Source organism: Portunus trituberculatus, chromosome 25 (assembly GCF_017591435.1).
Source record: "Portunus trituberculatus isolate SZX2019 chromosome 25, ASM1759143v1, whole genome shotgun sequence".
Classification (NCBI taxonomy): domain Eukaryota; kingdom Metazoa; phylum Arthropoda; class Malacostraca; order Decapoda; family Portunidae; genus Portunus; species Portunus trituberculatus.
The window spans coordinates 15,531,800-15,551,940 of NC_059279.1; the positions used below are offsets into that span (position 1 = coordinate 15,531,800).

Genomic DNA, 20,141 nt, shown 5'->3' on the forward strand with positions numbered 1-20,141 from the left:
TGAACTAATTACGTACTTAACTGGTGTGGATCACGTGTTCTTAACCCAGTCAGTAACAACAGCGTGTGGAAACAGCACTGATGAGTAACAAGTCCATTGATTAGCTCGTTTTCAGATGACATTAATATTTACAAATGTTCTAATTCCAATTAATACCAACAATAAACGACATGAAAGCTATCGATATTCAAAGTGCTGTCCTTATTTCAATACCAAGCTATATTGTCCCTATGTTCCCGCCCTGCAGTACGCACCACATCTCGTTGGCTTCACAGTGAGAGTCCAGGAAGATGAGCACGTCCCCCACAGCTTCCCTCGCCCCAGCCAGCCTCGCCCGGATCAAGCCATGCCTCTCCTTCAGTCTCACCATCTTCACCAGGGGCGGCAGACGGTACTTGAGATACAGGTCCAGCTTCTCCCCGAGCTCAGCTAAGGAGAGGGAGGAAGAGGCGCCGCTAGTAATGCAAATGACTCCTCTCTCAAGGGTCACGTGGTCTTGTCTCTGCCGTAAGTGTATTTTAGTCCACTAACCCCACTGCCACTTGACACAACGGCCTTGTTTTGAGGAGTTAAAAAAATATAAGTGCACAGAGAGAGAGAGAGAGAGAGAGAGAGAGAGAGAGAGAGAGAGAGAGAGAGAGAGGATGGACGGATGGATGGGCAGGAAACGTCATGTGCCGACAAGTAACAGATGGACAACAACTGACAGTGACGGAACGGTATACAAGGGGTCAGTGAGAATTGGCTGCTAAGGATGATTGAAAACTAAAACTAAAAACAAGAATAGCTGATGGATGACTGGACAGATATCGTGTGGTGGCACGGCTTGGAATTGACAGGTGACCGATAAAAATGAAAAGTTAATGGGTGATAGCAATGCCTTCACGTCACAAAAAATGTCGTTCTTGATAGTTCACTTATTGGTTCCCTGTCGTCTAATCTATACAATCAGTTACAATATGAATTTAAAACAGATAATAATATAATAATAATAATAATAATAATAATAATAATAATAATAATAATGATAATAATAATAATAATAATAATAATAATAATAATAATAATAATAATAATAATAATAATAATAATAATAATAATAAAGGAAAAATAAATATATGCAGCTTGAAGGACTAAAAGGAGAACAGAATGATCGAATAACGTGTGTGTGTGTGTGTGTGTGTGTGTGTGTGTGTGTGTGTGTGTGTGTGTGTGTGTGTGTGTGTGTGTGTGTGTGTGCGCGCGTAAACTCTAGCAAACAAAGCGTACATAAACTCAGTGTTGGTGTGGTTGGTTACTGGGGTTATGGCGCCGCAACAAGGAGCCCATTGTGGAGGTGGCGGTGTTCATCCTTACTGTCTATGTCAGTGACTGTGTCGAGGAGAGTGTGACCAATCCTTCAGAGCCTCCAAAAAAAATTTAAAAAAATAAAATAAAATAAACAAAAGATAATAATAATAATAAATAAATGAATATAGAGCTATTAGCACTCAACTTCAACAATGATACTCGTAGAAATGTTCCTTAAATGAAAAAAAAAAAAATTTTGAAATGTTTACGAGATCACCATCACTCTTCAAAAAGGACACGGGGAGCTGTCTAATTTTTAAAAGATCGACAAACAAATGAACTAACCACTAAGTAAAAAAGAAAAAAAAAACACTATAATTTTTAACTCCTGTAGTGACACGTGTAATTTGGCACCGGGATGATTTGTGTTGTCTAGAGTTCAATGCTTATCACAACCAACCTCACCTCTGTAAACCATCGCAGCAACAAGTGGTCTGCTGATGCCGTCGTGCAGTGCCAGAGGGAAGTTGTATAGTCTTGGCAACGTTGTCTCATAAACACCGATTCTTTAAACTATGTATTTGCATGGGTGGGAGTGGAGCGGATGCCGTCTTTCCGCGTTCAAACTCCTTGCCTTAAAGTTTAAACCCTCGCAGTGACACGTAATCTGCTATACATTCTTTGACACCTGAATCTTACTTAGTGTTAGATCCCTTTATTCAAACTCTTTGCCCTAAATCCTCGCAGTGACACGTAATCTGCTACACATTCTTTGACATCTGAATCTTATTTAGCGTTAGATCTTGAAATGTGAACCTTTAATCAAGCAACGGAATCTGTAACATTTGAATCTTATTGCCAGCGACATTATGCGTGATCTCAACCTTTATAAGAACAGGTTTTAATCAAGATAATTTCCAGTAACAAATATTTGAGATACCAACATTTTTCTTCAATAATTCGATTCAAATGGAGTTGGTGTGACGTCTTGGTACATTACGTTCTTTTTAGTCTACCGTCATGTCATAAAGTTTGGAAGACACTGGTGTGGGCTCTATAATGTCTGACGAAATCATTCTTAATATTTGCAATGACGTCTTCCTTTGCAGTTTCAAGTGTCCGGGGTTGGCGCCGCGAAGAGACGAGTGGATCCTCTTTAGTTGTTTCTGTCTATCACATCATCTGTCCATGCCATTCTGTGCTATACCTCTCTTAATCTCGCCTATCATATATGTATCATCTAGCTTTCTTTCACCGTTATTTCCTTTTACAATATTGGATCTCGTCTAATCTTCTTTTAACGATCAATTGACGGCGTAATGATCCCAATGTTGAGACCTGAGGCTACTTCAAATCTCTCTCTCTCTCTCTCTCTCTCTCTCTCTCTCTCTCTCTCTCTCTCTCTCTCTCTCTCTATCTATCTATCTATCTATCTATCTATACTTATCTATCTATATCTACCATCTATGCATATGAAGTTCACTCACAGTATCATTAACTAAACTAACTGACGGGCTGAATGACTGACTAAACAACTACCCAACTACTTATCTATCACCTATCCATCTTTCTCCCAATGCTGCGATAAAGTTACCCCCACCCCAGCAAAGTCACAGGTCACGGCGGCAGTGGGAGGCAAGGGAGTGACGTGACAGCCTCCGGACCTTCAAGTTACCTCTGTCTGAGAAGTCATCAACGAGGACGATCTCTTTGAGGAAGCGAGGCGGCGAGCGGTTGATGACTGACCATATGGTTCTGATCAGCGGACTCCACGCCTCGTTGGTGAAGATAATGATGACGGAGGCTGTGGGCAGGTCCTGGTCATAGTGAAGAGTCTTACATCTGAAACAAGAGAAAATAAGAATAAGTCACCCTGTTGTCACAAATAAAGAATAACAGTACAGAAAGAAATAGTAAAGGAATATTCTAAAAGTAGATATAGGATAACACAAGAATGACTGAAATTCAACAACTCTCTCTCTCTCTCTCTCTCTCTCTCTCTCTCTCTCTCTCTCTCTCTCTCTCTCTCTCTCTCTCGACATCAAAGCAGCCTGAATGTATTATATGAAAAAATTGTCATAAATATTCTGTCTAAAAGGTAAATGTGATGAAATACTAGCTGTACTAAGAAGAAAGACAGGACAGCTCGAGGAAGTCTGGCCTGAAAGCTACAACTAGATCACACCACAAACACACACACACACACACACACACACACACACACACACACACACACACACAGAGAGAGAGAGAGAGAGAGAGAGAGAGAGAGAGAGGAAAATAATACCGGTAGTCAGATATTCCATTACTGATAGTGAGGCAACTGTACTTCAATTGTCACGATGGTAGTTATAAAAATGAGAACTTTTTTATGTTCCTCCTCCGCTTTACTGATCACACAAATAATTACGATAATCTCTCTCTCTCTCTCTCTCTCTCTCTCTCTCTCTCTCTCTCTCTCTCTCTCGTGTAATACACTTTCCACAATTGATAGAACAGCTGTTTTATTCTCATTTCCTCAACTCAAATTTCCCTCAAATGACACAGATAATGTTACATCTCTCTCTCTCTCTCTCTCTCTCTCTCTCTCTCTCTCTCTCTCTCTCTCTCTCTCTCTCTCTCTCATTTGCCTTCTAATAATCACGACTTTTGTTTTTCCCCCTTCAGTCCGTCAGAAATAAAAATGACAAAGTTACAGTACAGATACATTTTCCTTCCTTTCGGAGATAACAAAGACAACGTGATTTTTCCTCCTTTAACGTTATATTTTTCCTTCCAACACCTTTTTTTTTTTTCCTTCCTTCCCACTGTGTCAGTTCACAAACAACACCATTCACCCACAACACCCAGCTGGCAACACGCTAGTTTCACCACCGTACAAATACAAGCCTATTTCTTACGGTGCACACGAGCGAATCACCAATTACCACTCGCACCCACACTCGGGCGTGCTCACGAGAACCGACAACTCTTAACAAGCGGAGCGGGAAGCGTGGGAGCTGAGATGAGACGGAAAGGAGGCTGTGGCTGGCTGGCTGGCTCGCTGGCTAGGTTCATCCCAGCATATTTCTCTCTCTCTCTCTCTCTCTCTCTCTCTCTCTCTCTCTCTCTCTCTCTCTCTCTCTTGTGCTACCAGACAGGACCACGTCACCAACAGGGAATTCAAGTCAACACAGGATATGAATTAAAGGACTGTCATATGCTTTTTGTATTTAACCCCTTCAGCACTGGGTTACATTATTACCTTGAGATATGTGTACGATTAGACCATTTTATTGATATTAGGAAGGGTCTATAGAGGTCAGGGGAATAATGGCCAGAGTATTCACTATTTCAATCCCCCACATGAGTTTCTGAAGCTGTATAAAATCAACAAATAGTAAGAAGGATGAATATGGAAACACGTCATGGTACTGAAAGGATTAATGGAATGAATTTTTATAGTTATTGATGTGTACTATATTTTCATCATTCGTTATTGTTAGGTAATATATATTTATCATTCACGTTCTCTCTCTCTCTCTCTCTCTCTCTCTCTCTCTCTCTCTCTCTCTCTCTCTCTCTCTCTCTCTCTCGTCCTTTCAAAAGTTAGCAGCAACAACCAGTCACAAAATTTATAAACTTAAAAACGAGACACTCTTAACCTTGTTTGAGTCTAATAAAAGAAATTCTAAATATTCATGTTATTTTAATGTTTTTGCTTTGTTTTTATCATCACTTCGTCCACAACCAGTGTCAGAATCCAAGCACCTCAAAGCTTGCTAAACAGTGCGAGTCTTTTCTTGTATGATGTTATGGAAGTCAAAGGTACGTGATATTTGTCACATACTTCGTGTCTTCTTTTATTTTTATCTTCTCTTGTTTTGTTTTTTTATTATTATTCTTTGCTTTGGCATGACTAAAGTATCAATATTCAGTAAAAAGAAATTAAAGAAATATGTTACATACTACTACTACTACTACTACTACTACTACTACTACTACTACTACTACTACTACTACTACTGCTTCTACTACTACTACTAATACTACCACTACTACTGCTACTGCTACTACTAATAACAACAACAGCAAGAGGAACAAGAGGAAGAAGAAAAGAACAAAAAGAACAAGAAGAACAAGAACAAGAAATGCTTTTAGCACGTAAGGGTCAAGGAAGAAATCAAAGTTTCATGACACTCACCGCATTTCTCTCCTTACTTTGTCCAATATTGTATAGTTTTAAAGTCAATAAACTAACATATCTCTTACAAACACGAAAGAGATAACGGAGAAAAAAAAAAATGTCAACACCATATTTCATTCCGTTTTCTTTTTATCTTTCACATGAACGCTGCGTCATAATCATTTCAACGTAAGCTACTGAAAAACAAATGAAAGGTCGGTTATTCCCCTGCGTCACTGTCTGCTGGAAGGAAAAGGTAGAGTGATATTTACTACACCTCTTTGTTTTTTTAGTGGGAGGGTTGCATCACTCAAGCAACGTTGAACTAAACTGGAAACACCTCACTTTTCCTTTCCTGTCTGAGCTTACTACATAGAAATTAAACGTTTAGAATATTTACGTGACTTTCTTTAGCTTCTCCGTTCGCTTTCAAGTGTGAGGTGAACATTGCGCCACTCAGAGTTGTGGTTTGCACCGTGTCTATGCTGTCAACTTCACTCGCTTCCACAGTAGAGATGGAAAGTCAAAAAGTGAATGAAAGATCGAGACTTAAACACTTGGCGAATCTTAAACACGATTCACTGCTTCGTTATCATTACATTATCCATTGCTTCATCCACGTTAATATAAATAAAGCCTCGTTTCTTGGTGAGAGAGATGAATGAGATAGAAAGTTAGGATTGTAAGCTGTAAAATCTTTCCTTCTCATAATTCTGCAACTTTTCTCATGTTTATTATAGCTTTGTCTCTCTCTCTCTCTCTCTCTCTCTCTCTCTCTCTCTCTCTCTCTCTCTCTCTCTCATAAAAGCCTTCCATCTCTTCTTAGGTTTGTCTCATCTTCATTTTCCGCCTCGTCTACTCGCTCTCCACAATTTCTTAACTCTAATGACACAACGACACCGGACTGACTGACTTTATGTGACTTTTACTGTACGTATATAAAGCAACACGCACTAAAGACTCAACTTAATATTTTCTTGTTTTGCTGTCAGTGTCCCTTTGGAAAGAATATGCTCTGATCCATCCATCTACAAGTTTACTTAGCATAGGGAACAACCACATATTAGTTAACGAAGACTATCATTCAGAAATCTAACCCAAACAAAATAGAACACATGTAGAAACAACACAAAACCACAGTGCAACTCAATAAGAATAATCAAAATATGCTCTAAATTTTCCATACATAACTTTATTCTGGTACTAGGATGAACCACAACAGTCAGTCTACTAAGCATGTCACTCAAAAAACCTAACCAATACAATATAGAACTCATGTACAAATAACGACTAACAATTGTGCAACTCTATGAAAATAATCAAAATGTACTCTAAACTTTCCATATATATATATATATATAACGTTATTCTAGCACCAGTATAAGCCACAGTAGTTAGTTAAATAAGTATACCAACCAAAATTTAACCAATACAAAACAAAACACACGTACAAACATAAATAGTAGTTGTGCACCTCCATGAAAATAATCAAAATGTCCTCTTAACTTTCCATACACCAGTTTATTCTAGCACCAGGAAAAGCCACAGTAGTCAACCAAAATTTAACCGATACAAAACAGAACACACGTACAAACATCACCTAATAATTATGCACCTCCATGAAAATAACCAAAATGTGCTCACAACTTTCCATATTTAGCACCAGGTAAAGCTACAGCAATCAATTAATTAACCCTTTCAGTACTGGGATGCATTTTTACCTTAAGTTTTGGATGTGATTAGACGATTTTATTTACATTAGGAAGGGTATAGAGGTCAGAAGATTAATGGCCACAGTCTTTACGATTTCAATCCTCACATAAGTTTCTGAAGTTGTCTAAAACCACCAAATAGTAAGCAGAATGAATATGAAAACGCGTCATGATACTGAAGGGGTTAAGCATGTCACCCAAAACTAAACCCCAATACAATATACTAAACGACATCTACAAAAAAACACCTAATAATTCTGTAACTCCATGACAATATTCTCTAAACTTTCCATATCATCAGAAAATCCCACAACAATCAGTTAATTATGTCACCCAAAATTTAGCCGATACAAAATAAAACACTCATTCACACAACACCTAATAATTCTGAAACGCCATGAAAATATGCTGTAAACTTTCCATATTTAGGTTTTAGGATCACGAAACCCCACAACAATCAGTTAACTGTCACCCAAAATTTAACCAATACAAAATAGAACACTCATTCACACATCACCAAATAATTCTGCAACTCCGTGAAAAATATGTTCTAAAGTTTCCATATCTAGGCTTTAGCATCAGGGAAAGCCACAGCAGTTAACTATGTCAGCCAAAATTTAAGCCGATACAAAATAGAACACGTACAAACAACACCTAATAATTCTGCAAATCTGTGAAAATATGCTGTAAATTTTCCATATTTAGCATCAGGAAAAGTCACAGCAATCAGTTAACTATGTCACCCAAAATTTAAGCCAATACAAAATAGAACACGTCTAAATAACACCTAAGCTTTGTGCAAAAAGGAAAATATGCTCTACACTTTCCATATTTAGACTTTAGCATCAGCATCTTCCTACGACCTGACTTCTTTTACGAGGGAGGTTTCAAGACATTTGTGCCAGCAATTCAACTAATTATTTCCAATCTTTTAGGGAACTTGCATTTGAAGTGGTCTTTTCATATATATTATTTCCCTTGACTAATTTCCCTCTTGCATAGAAAAGTAAAAGCTACAACAATCAGTTAACTATGTCAATCAAAATTCAACCAATGGAAAATAGGACACGTGGTACAGTGGAACCATGCGTGCTTTGGGGTCCGAGGGGTCTCCAAGCGCACGGGTTCGAATCCTGCATGTCCACGGTCCGAGTGTAGGTTGGGCTTCCTCACTCGGGGCAACGGTTTCCTAGCGGGTGGGCTTTGAAACAGGAGGTACCCTAAAAGTATCCCCTTTAGCCCATAAATTCCCGTGAAAAGCCCACATGGTATAAATAAAAAAAAATTAAATAAAAAAAAACTAATAATTCTGCAACTTCGTGACAAATACGCTCCAAACTTCCCATATTTAGCACCAACAGTCAGATAACTAAGCAATAATCTAACCAATAAAGAATAGAACACAGGTACAAACAACACCTAACCATTGTGCAACGCCATGAACACTTCGGCTGACGAGGAGAGGCGCGGACGTTCATCGAGCAATAAAACCCGCGACTTGTAATCAGGTCGCTATCTTGCCTCGGGGAACGGCGTGCAGTGAGGCGCGTCAGGTAGTGCATGAGGAGGAGGCATGAAAGTGTCAAGCCCTCTGCTCCTCCAGGCTGTTATTACACACTCCCACACTCCCGTATCACACACTCTCACTCCGCTTGGTCCAGTACTGAAATGCTATCACCGAATGTTAAAATTTTCGTGTCGTAAGTTGACTACATACTTCCGTCTTTACGTCTCTCTCTCTCTCTCTCTCTCTCTCTCTCTCTCTCTCTCTCTCTCTCTCTCTCTCTCTCTCTCTCTCTCTCTCTCTCTCTCTCTCTCTCTCTCTCTCTCTCTCTCTCTCTCTCTCTCTCTCTCTCTCTCTCTCTCTCTCTCTCTCTCTCTCTCTCTCTCTCTCTCTCTCACACACACACACATCCGTTTAATTATCATATGTGTATCTACGTGCTTCTCTTTCTTTCTTTCTCTCTCTCTCTCTCTCTCTCTCTCTCTCTCTCTCTCTCTCTCTCTCTCTCTCTCTCTCTCTCTCTCTCTCTCTCTCTCAGTACTGCAGCAGCCGCAAAAGTTTAAGTTTCACAAGTGCTTCCGTGTCTCTCAGTCTCTTCTCCCTTTGACTCTCTCTTTCCTCTTCCTCCTCTTACTTGCGGCAGGCCACCGACCGCAGTCCACCAGCGGTCACTCATCTCGCGGCACTCTCCACCAGTAATAGTGAAGAAAGTCTCCCACTCTCGCACACCACATTACCATAAAGACACACAGACGTTCGTGCCGCAGATGCAAACAAAAACAGTCGTAAATAGCACCTTTATCTTCTTTTTAGAGCATTTTTTTTTTCTGTGGTATTACTAATCCATTAAGTATTTCTATCCTCTTCTACAAATCAAACATGGACGTTGATAATATCTTCTTTCTATTCTGTGGTAGTATACTTGTTTTTTTCAGTAGCACTAATAATCCCATAAGCATTCAAACCCTCCTCTGAAAAGCAAACACGCCGTAAGGTTACATTTTCTTTATCTTCTTTTGTACTGTACTTAGCATGTCTCTAATAATACAATCAGTGTGCAGTACTGAAGTGAAAGTAAGCAGTACGGCAATTACCTCTTCTCGCTCTTCTTTTATACTGTATTTAGTTTACCTATTTTTTTCTGCCTAATGATACAGTTAGTGCAAAGAAGTGCAGTGACATCAAGCAACCTCGTAAGGGCCTAAAAACTCTACTGCGGTCAGAAATCCTTCATGAAAAAAGAGTGTAGAAAGTTAATCCGATAAAACCTATTACTGCAACCTCCTCTTTCCTCCTCCTGCTCGCCTCTTTAAAAGCAATAACCTCGACCAGCAGCAGTAAGTCAGAGTCATCATCATCGCCTGCAGGTCTGTGTTGCAAGGTTTTGTTTCCCTTGTCTCGCCTCGAAGGTGGACTGCCCGAGGCGCTGTGGTGAGTATATGTAACCTTGCTTAACCTCTTTTTTTATTCCTCCCTCTAGCTACACCCCGCCCTTCTCCTTTTTATCGAGAACGAAGGTGGTTTCCCTGCGGGTTGCTGCGTGGACTGCTGCTGGCGTCTGTGAGTGTATGTAACCTTGCTTAGCCTCGTTTTTTTCAGATTCTCCCGCTCCCGTGCCGCCCTTCTCTCTTGTAAACCACTGACACGATTTTTATTGAGAACGAGGGTGGTTTGCCGGTGCTAATAAGAAGTGCCAAGACGCCTCGCAGCACAATATGGAAATTTTCCCTAAAGGTCATTACTTTTTCCTCCTTCACCTCGCTCCCTCCCTCCCTCCCTCCCTCCCTCCCTGAACACCAGTGACTCTGTTCTTTGATCGAGAATGAAGGTGGTTTATAATGTCAGTGAACGTAGCGATATCTCACTCTACTTATTCTTTATCTTCATCTTTTCACTACGACATACAACACTTCACAACACTACAACACGGCACACAATCTTTACATAGTAGCAGTGTAGTATTTTCCAGTTTCCTAGTAATATAATGTTTAGAGGTGGTTGTGGAAATAGGTAAAGAAAAATTGAGATTGAAAGATGTAACTAGGAAAACTGTAACGTGAGACAAGCCTGAGTGATGAAAAAGGAACAACTATAGACACATGTAGCTGCCATAGAACTGTAAAACGTTTCTCTCTCTCTCTCTCTCTCTCTCTCTCTCTCTCTCTCTCTCTCTCTCTCTCTCTCCATGCACCCTTCTAACCCTCTGCACCGGTGAGATGATTGTTTGCCAGTGTCTTCTTTCTTTACACAAACACTTTTTTTTTTATCTTACGACACTTCCTCTCTCTCTCTCTCTCTCTCTCTCTCTCTCTCTCTCTCTCTCTCTCTCTCTCTCTCTCTCTCTCTCTCTCTCTCCACTTTTCTCTTTTGTAAATTGGTGAGACTATTTTTATTTTTTTATCAATGATGGTTCGCCAGTGTTCAAGGCAGTTTAGAGATGTCCTCCTTCCTTACACACAGACTTTCTATTCAACAGCACTAACATTTCCTCTCTCCTTCGTCTTCTCCTTCCTCTGCACCAGTGAGACTTCATTTCTTTCAACGATAATGATTTCCGAGTGCTTAGGGCAGTCCTGAGATGTCATCCTCCCTTACACACACACACTTTTATCTGGCTACACTGCTTTTTCCCTCTCATCCCTCCCCCTCTCTCTCTCTGCCTGTCTGTCTGTCTGTCTGTCTGTCTGTCTCTGTCTGTCTGTCTGTCTGTCTGTCTGTCTGTCTGTCTCTCTCTCTCTCTCTCTCTCTCTCTCTCTCTCTCTCTCTCTCTCTCTCTCTCTCTCTCTCTCTCTGCATATTAACACCCGATTTGTAACGAGAGCGAAGTTTCCACGTGAATATTAACTCCTTCAGTGCCATGGTTTGTTTTCATATGCATTCTGCTTATTATTTGGTGATTTTCTACAGCTTCTGAAAATTATGTGGGGATTAGAACTGTGAAGACTTTGGCCATTAATCATCTGATCTCCACAGGCCCTTCCTAATGTAAATAGAATCGTCCTATCGTATCCAAAACTTCAAGCAAAAATGCATCCCAGTACTGAAGTTGTTAAGTTGCCCAGCGGTGCCTCTCAGCTCCGCCACTGCTCTAAATGGCGTTTCGTTGGTTCCTATATTTCCTCTCTCTCTGCTGACACCATTCCTTATTGAGAACGAAAGGGGATTTGCCGGTATGACTATTAACCTTTTTGCTTCCTGGCCCGTCTTTTGGTAGCACTGAGAGGAGTGTAATAATATAGTTTGCACGGACAGACAGACTAAAGAGAGGTTGATTTGGTGAGGTTTTTTTAGGTTTTTGTACATAGTTATCTGCAAAGTCGTAGGGGATTATGGGAAAACGAAGAGTGAAAGGGTTAATAAGTAGAGCAGTATTGTCTCGTCCTTATATGGAAACCTCTAATTAGTTCGCTCCTTCTCCTGTCTGTGTCTTCATTCTTCCCTCCTCCCTGCTATGACATTTATAGATTTAGTTGGTTAGTTATTTCATTTTACTTTATTTTATCTCTTAATCTATTTTTCACCTATTTATCTTTTCTTCAAGCTAGGAACGAAGGTAGTCAGCCCGCGTCGATGAGTACAGCAGTGTCTCGCTACAATACTCTAACTGGAAACTTTCACTTCAGGTCACCACACCAGCAGAGAATATAAATGAAGAGAACCTTAATACACACCCACCACCTGCAGTATTCCTATAGCAGCACTAAAACTTATGTAGATTCAGTTTAGCTCGCTGTACTAACCAATATCAGACAAGTTGATTAAAAAGAGGAAAGAGCTAATTGCCTGGCAGGTGTTACGTATATACTCAGCCAATACAATAAGGAGTTTTAAAAGAAGATTAGATAAATTTATGGATGGGGATTATAGATGGAATTAACCCCTTCAGTACTGGGACGCATTTTTACCTTAAGATTTGAGTACGATTAAACCATTTTATTGAGATTAGGAAGGGTGTATGGAGGTCCGATGATTAATGGCCACTGTCTTCACTATTTTAACCTCCACATAAGTTTTTCAAGCTGTGTCAAATCACCAAATAGTAATTATTTGAAAACGCGTCCTGGTACTGAAGGGTTAAATAGCTTTGCTCATACAGGGACTGCCACGTGTGGGCCTGACAGCCTCTTGCAGCTTTCCTCGTATTCTTATGTTCTTATGTGCCTTTACCTACCAACTCTACAGTCTATGTGAAAATCTTTACTTCAGGTAATTACTACAAAACGAAACCAAGAGTCAAATAAATGTCCTATGATGTAATGCATTATAGTTCAGACAATGGTTCTTATTCTTACTTCTTTCTTCTCAATTTCCAAAGACCACGGGAGATCATCAGTGTCGTCAAGAGTGTTTTTTTTCTACTGATGATGTCGAATCCTTGTTAAATTAACTATGGAATTATAAAAATACACTTGAAAACCCTGTTAACATATGCTAGACCCTGCTGAACATACTACACCTTTGCTGAATGAATGAAATCGTAATAAAAAAATAAAAAAACCTCGAAAACCATAATGAAATCTATTAGACAGTGTTGAACGTAAGATAGTCTTGTTAAACCACCATTGAAATCATAAAAGCTTACTTAAAAACCATAATAATATCTACTACACCCTGTTAAACTCAGGAAATATGACGACATAATGATCAGTAACACACTTCAATACCAAGGACACGAGACTTACTCACAGAAACATACAACTTCATAATGACAAGAAGAAAAAGAAAAAGTTGAAAAGACCCAAAAACATCAACAAGAACCTGTAAACTCAATGGAATGTGACAATAAATGATACAGACATTTATTTATAGAAGCATATGAGTTCACAAAGACAAGATGAACTAAAAAAGAATAAATAAATCAATAAAAAGAAAAAAAAAAGAGGAAGAGAAAAAAAATAAAACAAAAACACTTCTAAACCCTAATGACACCTGCTAGACTAAGACGAACTGGATAAAAAAGAAAGAAAAAGAAGAAAAAGGAGAGAAGACAAGGAGGAACAAGAAGTCAAGAAAGTGCAGTCATTGAAGCGTCTCTTTCGCCACTCCTCGCCACCGCGCCCCGTCACGGAATCCAATCCTAACATGTCGAATTCCATCAATTATGCAATCTGATCCACTCTACGATACAGTGATAGTGAATGTTGTGTGCTTTGGCTCTCTCTCTCTCTCTCTCTCTCTCTCTCTCTCTCTCTCTCTAATTGAATGGGTGATAGATAAAAAGGTACGAGTAGTATAAGAAATAGGTTAACTTCTCTCTCTCTCTCTCTCTCTCTCTCTCTCTCTCTCTCTCTCTCTCTCTCTCTCTCTCATTAACATACCACAACACAGCATCTGCAAGAGAGAGAGAGAGAGAGAGAGAGAGAGAGAGAGAGAGAGAGAGAGAGAGAGAGAGAGAGAGAATAGTTTGCATTGCAGATAAGCGGCTCAGTTTGCAATGCATGAAGATTCTGACCACACGATACACACAAACACACAAACACACACACACACACACACACACACACACACACACACACACACACACAGTTTTTCATTCTCAACATTTTTTTTTTCTTCCTCTCTTTATTTTTTACGCTATTGTTCTTCCAGCTTCAGTCAGCCAGCCAGTCAGTCAGTCAGTCAGCCAGTCAGTCAGTCAGTCAGCCAGTCAGTCAATCAGTCAGTCAGTCAAGTTACACTACACTGCACTACTCTACACTTTCCCTGCCTGACCACGCTCCCTCGCCCACACCCAGACTTACACTTCAAGGCTATGGACGCTAGACACACACACACACACACACACACACACACACACACAGCACAGTCACAGCCACACCTCAGCCGGCGCCACGTAGGAAAGGGAGAGTAAGAGGTGACTAGTTGAAGTGTGAGTGGTAGAAACAGTCTCGTGTCCTCATTCTCTCTCTCTCTCTCTCTCTCTCTCTCTCTCTCTCTCTCTCTCTCTCTCTCTCTCGTATTTGTGATGGTTGGAGGAGGAGGAGGAGGAGGAGGAGGAGGAGGGACAGAGAGGTGAAGTTTAGTTGTAGTAGTAGTGGTTGTTGTTTTAATGATAACGGTTCTCTCTCTCTCTCTCTCTCTCTCTCTCTCTCTCTCTCTCTCTCTCTCTCTCTCTCTCTCTCTCTCTCTCTCTCTCTCTCTTTAATATTTAAGACAAAACTGCCAAAACTAGTGACCTTCTCGCCTCCTCTGCGTCTTATTACACACACACACACACACACACACACACACACACACACACACACACACACACACACACACACACACACACACACACACACACACACACACACACACACACACACACACACACACACACACACACACACACACACACACACACACACACACACACACATTATAATAGGTAATATATTTTCACTTTCTAACTTCATTTAGGCGTAAAATTGTGACGCAATATTTTTTCGTGAAAGTATCTAGTAGTAGTAGTAGTAGTAGTAGTAGTAGTAGTAGTAGTAGTAGTAGTAGTAGTAGTAGTAGAAGAAGAAGAAGAAGAAGAAGAAGAAGAAGAAGAAGAAGAAGAAGAAGAAGAAGAAGAAGAAGAAGAAGAAGAAGAAGAAGAAGAAGAAGAAGAAGAAGTATATAGTAGTAGTAGTAGTAGTAGTAGTAGTAGTAGTAGTAGTAGTAGTAGTAGTAGTAGTAGTGGTGGTGGTGGTGGTGGTGGTACAACACATAAGCCAGCCATCGCGTGTCATGTCCTTTATCAATCTTAAGATCTATGTTAATTGGATACGTAATATTCAGTGTATGATGATGATGATGATGACGATAATGATGTTTAAGACAATGACACGATATATTCTAAAATTAACCTATCATACCAAACAATCTAACACACTAACATTCATACTTCTAATAATCGTAATGCATCTCGTAAAATTATCACCACCATCGGAAGTGAGTACGATAACGATAATTAAGTACGAAAGTTATGTAAAACTCGATAACGTAATGGAAACTACGATAATTCCCACTAAAGCCTGCATTCTAAAACGCCTCGGTCTCTCACCATCACTGCTTTCCAAAGGCTCTATATATAGTTGAAGGTACTCGCGTTTTTTAAGGGTATTTCTTTATGGTTCTGGTAATGACTGGCAAGATTTCTAGTTTAATATAAAGAATTAACTTACTATCACTGCTTTCTAAAGGCTATAGTTCGTGTTTGAAGGGTATTTTTATGATTCTAGTGATAGAGTACCAACATTTCTTTAGTTTAATATAAGGAAATGCAACTTACTATCACTGCTTTCCAGAGACTAAATTTGGAGATACCCGTGTTTTTCTGGGAGGTATTTTTTATGGTTCTAACGATGGATTGCCAAGATTTCTGGTTTAATATAAAGGAAAAAAACTATCACAGGCTCTAGTTAAAGCTACACGTGTTTTTCTGGGGGGGGGGTATCTTTTTATGATTCTAGTGATGAACTGCAAAGATTTCCAGTTTAATATAAAAGAAAAACTTACTATCACTGCTTATCAAAGGCTCTACTTAAAGATACTCGTGATTTTAGGGTATTTTTATGGTTCTGGTAATGACTGGCACGATTTCTAGTCTAATAAAAAGAAATAACTGACTATCACTGCTCTCCAAAGGCTCTAGTGGAAGAAAGTCGTGTTTTTCAGGATATCTTTATGGTTCTGGTGATGTACTGCCAAGATTTATAGTTTCACATATAGTTTAATATAAAGAAAACTTACTATCAAAGGCTCTGATTGATGATACTCGTGTTTTTCATGTTATTTTTATGGTTCTGGTGGTGGACTGGCAAGATTTCTAGTGTATCAAAAGAAAAAAAGCTGTCTTAACCGGCCAGTCGTCTCTGTGGCCTTGGAAAATTGTCGTGAGAGAGGTAGGCGTTTGTGAGGAGCTTAAAACTCGTGATTCTATTTAACGAAACCAATACAACCACGAGGACTTTTAAATACACACTACTATTCTTTTTTTTTACCTGTACGTGATAAAACAATGTCTTCAGCAGAGACTTGTGTTGATATTAGTACAGACGCACATACACGGTCACGTTCACGGCCACACACACACACACACACACACACACACACACACACACACACACACACACACACACAGACAGACACGCAGGTAGTAATACAGTGGGATCGATATATTAGCTTTTTCTTTGACTTTTGTTCGTTCCTTTTCTTCTTCGCTCTCTCTTCCTTCTTCGTTTCTTGGGAAGTTCATATTGTGACGGGTTTTTTTCTTTTTTGTAACATGGTGTGGTGTAGTGGTAGTAGTGGTAGTGGTGGTGGTGGTGGTGGTAATAGTAGTAGTAGTAGTAGTAGTAGTAGTAGTAGTAGTAGTAGTAGTAGTAGTAGTAGTAGTAGTAGTAGTAGCAGGAGGAGGAGGAGGAGGAGGAGGAGGAGGAGGAGGAGGAGGAGGAGTTAGTAGTAGTAGTAGTAGTAGTAGTAGTAGTAGTAGTAGTAGTAGTAGTAGTAGTAGTAGTAGTAACAAGAACAGGAATAAAAAGGATGGGAACAAGAATAAAAGGAAATGAATAAAATAACACGAACATGAATAAGAGAAGAACATGAATAAATAAGAAGAATAAAGAATGCCAAAAAAAAATGGAAGGCTAAAATAAGAATAACACAGAAGGAAAATAGAGATAGAAAGAACTAAAAATAACCAGAACAACAACAATCACTGCTATAATAATAATAATAATAATAATAATAATAATAATAATAATAACAATAACAATAATAATAACTTGCACCTCATTTTCTTTCTTTAAACACGACCACCAAACCTTCCCTTTACACACCCAATCAACTTTCCCATCATCTCTTAGTCACCAGCACCGTCAACCACATGCATCTTCCTTCACCACAACCCCCTCACGAAGAGCTGCACCAAGGAGGGACTGAGAGAGAAAGAGAAAAGCTGCAAATCAACCTACCGTCATATTTTTACATCGTCGTTTTTCATTTTCCTTCCTTTTTCTATTCTGAGCGAAATCGACATGAAAAACCAACGTCACATCTTGAGTTTCTTGGTAAAAATCAGTGTATTGCAAAAAATAGTAACCAATGTAGGAGTTTTTAAGACGAATAATTGTAAAACGTTATATTATTGTGAGTTTGTTTTGTTTTAATGACGTGAAGAAGAAGAAAAAGAAAATGACTAGTAAAAATGATCGATTATTGAGTTTACGATGGAGAGAGAAAACAAAAATACCACGAACCTCGTATTACCAGTTTTTGAGATACAAGAATAAAACAGCATAAAAAAAAAAAAAACCCAGCCCCAGTAACTCGAGTTTTTAAGCTGAATCAGAGAAAGCAAAAAGTTTCTACTAGTAATACACTAATACTAGTAATACGACCACTATTGAACGGTGTCGAGAAGAACCAATAACGAAAAAAAGAACTACAAAAACACAAAAACACGACCATTACTAAGATGAATGCAGACACATGACAGACTGGAAAGAGAAAGAATGTAAACGCGTGAAAGATCCTGTTCCCAGCTTGGTATTTCCGATAACACACACACATACACACACACGGACACACACAAGCTCGCGCACATACGCACACGTACACACGCACACACAAGGGGTTACTCACACGTGTTCCTGCGGCTACCTGAGAGATTAGACCGCGCCACGCCACGCCAGGTATCCAGGTATTGAGCGCACACAGGCAGGTGGGAAGGTGGGAAACAGAAGTAGAGTGGGAGAAAGCATAGATTGGCACGCTAAAGTCACTGAAGGGAAAACACGAAGGGGAATGTAGATAGGAGGAAGGGAAAGAGAAGGGAAGGAGAAACTGGAGGGAATGCAGGAAATGAAGGGTTGGTTGGCCGGAAAGGGAGAAAGGGAAGGGAAATGCAGATTGATTGAGGTAAGTGAATAATGAAAGAGAGAAGGTAAGATGAAGGGAAACGGAAAAAGTATACATATAGATAAAAGGAAGAAAGGGAAGAAAAAAGACAAGTAAAATAAAAAAAGAGGAAAGCAAGGGAGGGAAAAGGAAAGGAAACGAAGGAAAGAAGAGAAAAGGAAAACTATCAGATGTGTGGAGTAAAAGAAAAAAAAAGAAGGAAGAAAGGAAAGACCGGAAAGAAATCAAGCGGGTAAGAAAAGTTAAAGAAAGAAGAATGAAAGAAAGGAAGGAAGGAGGAGGGAGGGAGGGAGGGAGGGAGGAGGAAGGAAGGAAGGGAGGGAGGAGGGAGGGAGGAAGGAAGGAAGAAAGAAAGAAAGAAAGAAAGAAAGAAAGAAAGAAAGAAAGAGAGTGAGTGAGTGAGTGAGTGAGTGAGTGAGTGAGTTAGTGAGGAAGGAAGGAAGGAAGGAAGGGGGAAGAGTTATTAATGTAATTTCCGGGTAAAACGTGAAATTATTGTAAAATTCTTACTAATGACAATGTTGTTCTTACTACCTCTTACTTCCTCATGCGTGCCTCTCTCTCTCTCTCTCTCTCTCTCTCTCTCTCTCTCTCTCTCTCTCTCTCTCTCTCTTACCACTCACCTTTCCATTAAACTTCTAGCCTTCACCTTCCCACTCATTCCTCTCCCTCACTCTCCCAGACAGCCTTCACCCTCCCACTCTCCCTCCCCTCTCCCAAATAACCTTCACCCTCCTCAAAACACACCTTTGTAACACCCTCCCGTCACTCTCACCTCTCACCTCTCACCACCATTCCTCTCCTTCATTTCCCTCACTTCTCTTCTCTCCATTCCTCTTCGCTCCTCTTCCTTCATCCTCTCCAGTCACATCCGTAATCTTAATTCTCTTGCTCCACTCTCCACACCCCACCTCCCTCTCTCCCTTCCTTCTCTCTCCCTCCCTCTCACCTTTACTCTTACACACGGCCTTGCACTGCCTCTCTCGGTGCGCCTCGCCTGCCACGCCTTCAGTTAACTAAGTAGGCCACACCTCTTAGCAGTTAAAGGAGGGAGAGAGTGAATTGTACATGCTCGCCGTATAGATTCTACCGTTTATAGCAACTTTTCCTGAGTTTCCCTCTTAATGAGTTCCGTTTTCTTTGATTGTTTATTAGCGTTTATTATTGGTGTGGGTTTTTTTCGTTTATTTTTGTTACGTTTCCTTTTTTTTCAGTTGTTCAGTGTGAAATTAGCGTTAAAGTTCTTCGTTTTCTTTTTTCTTTATGTTTTTTTTTTTCTCTTTGTTTTTCGTTCTTGATTTTATTTTCTTGTCACGTTTACTATTTTTTTTTTCTTTTTGGTTCTCGAATAGTTGGGAGTAAAGTTTAGCGTCTATTTTCTTTTCTTTTCTATTTTTCTTTCTTTCTTTTCCTGGTGTTTTTAAAGTCTATTTGGGGCAACAGTGCTCGAATTACTGTGTGTGTGTGTGTGTGTGTGTGTGTGTGTGCCCTTCCAATCAATAGCTAGTGGAAGTTATTAGTGTTCTCAAGTTACTGTGATTTGTATTAGATTGGTTCTAGTTCCTTGCTATCATCGAGGAGG

General features: G+C 39.7%; 1 protein-coding gene across 3 annotated transcripts in view; it reads right to left on the reverse strand.

The window, feature by feature from the left end:
• The window catches only part of LOC123508946 (probable N-acetylgalactosaminyltransferase 9), a 96,215-nt gene that overhangs the window by 18,578 nt on the left and 57,496 nt on the right, over window positions 1-20,141 (reverse strand). For all 3 annotated transcript variants that reach the window (XM_045262995.1, XM_045262996.1, XM_045262994.1), the window contains exons 2-3: window positions 2,966-3,132; window positions 255-429 (exon numbers count right to left, since the gene is read on the reverse strand). In XM_045262995.1, the coding sequence (XP_045118930.1) occupies window positions 255-429; window positions 2,966-3,132 (342 nt within the window). The remainder of the gene's footprint in view (window positions 1-254; window positions 430-2,965; window positions 3,133-20,141) is intronic.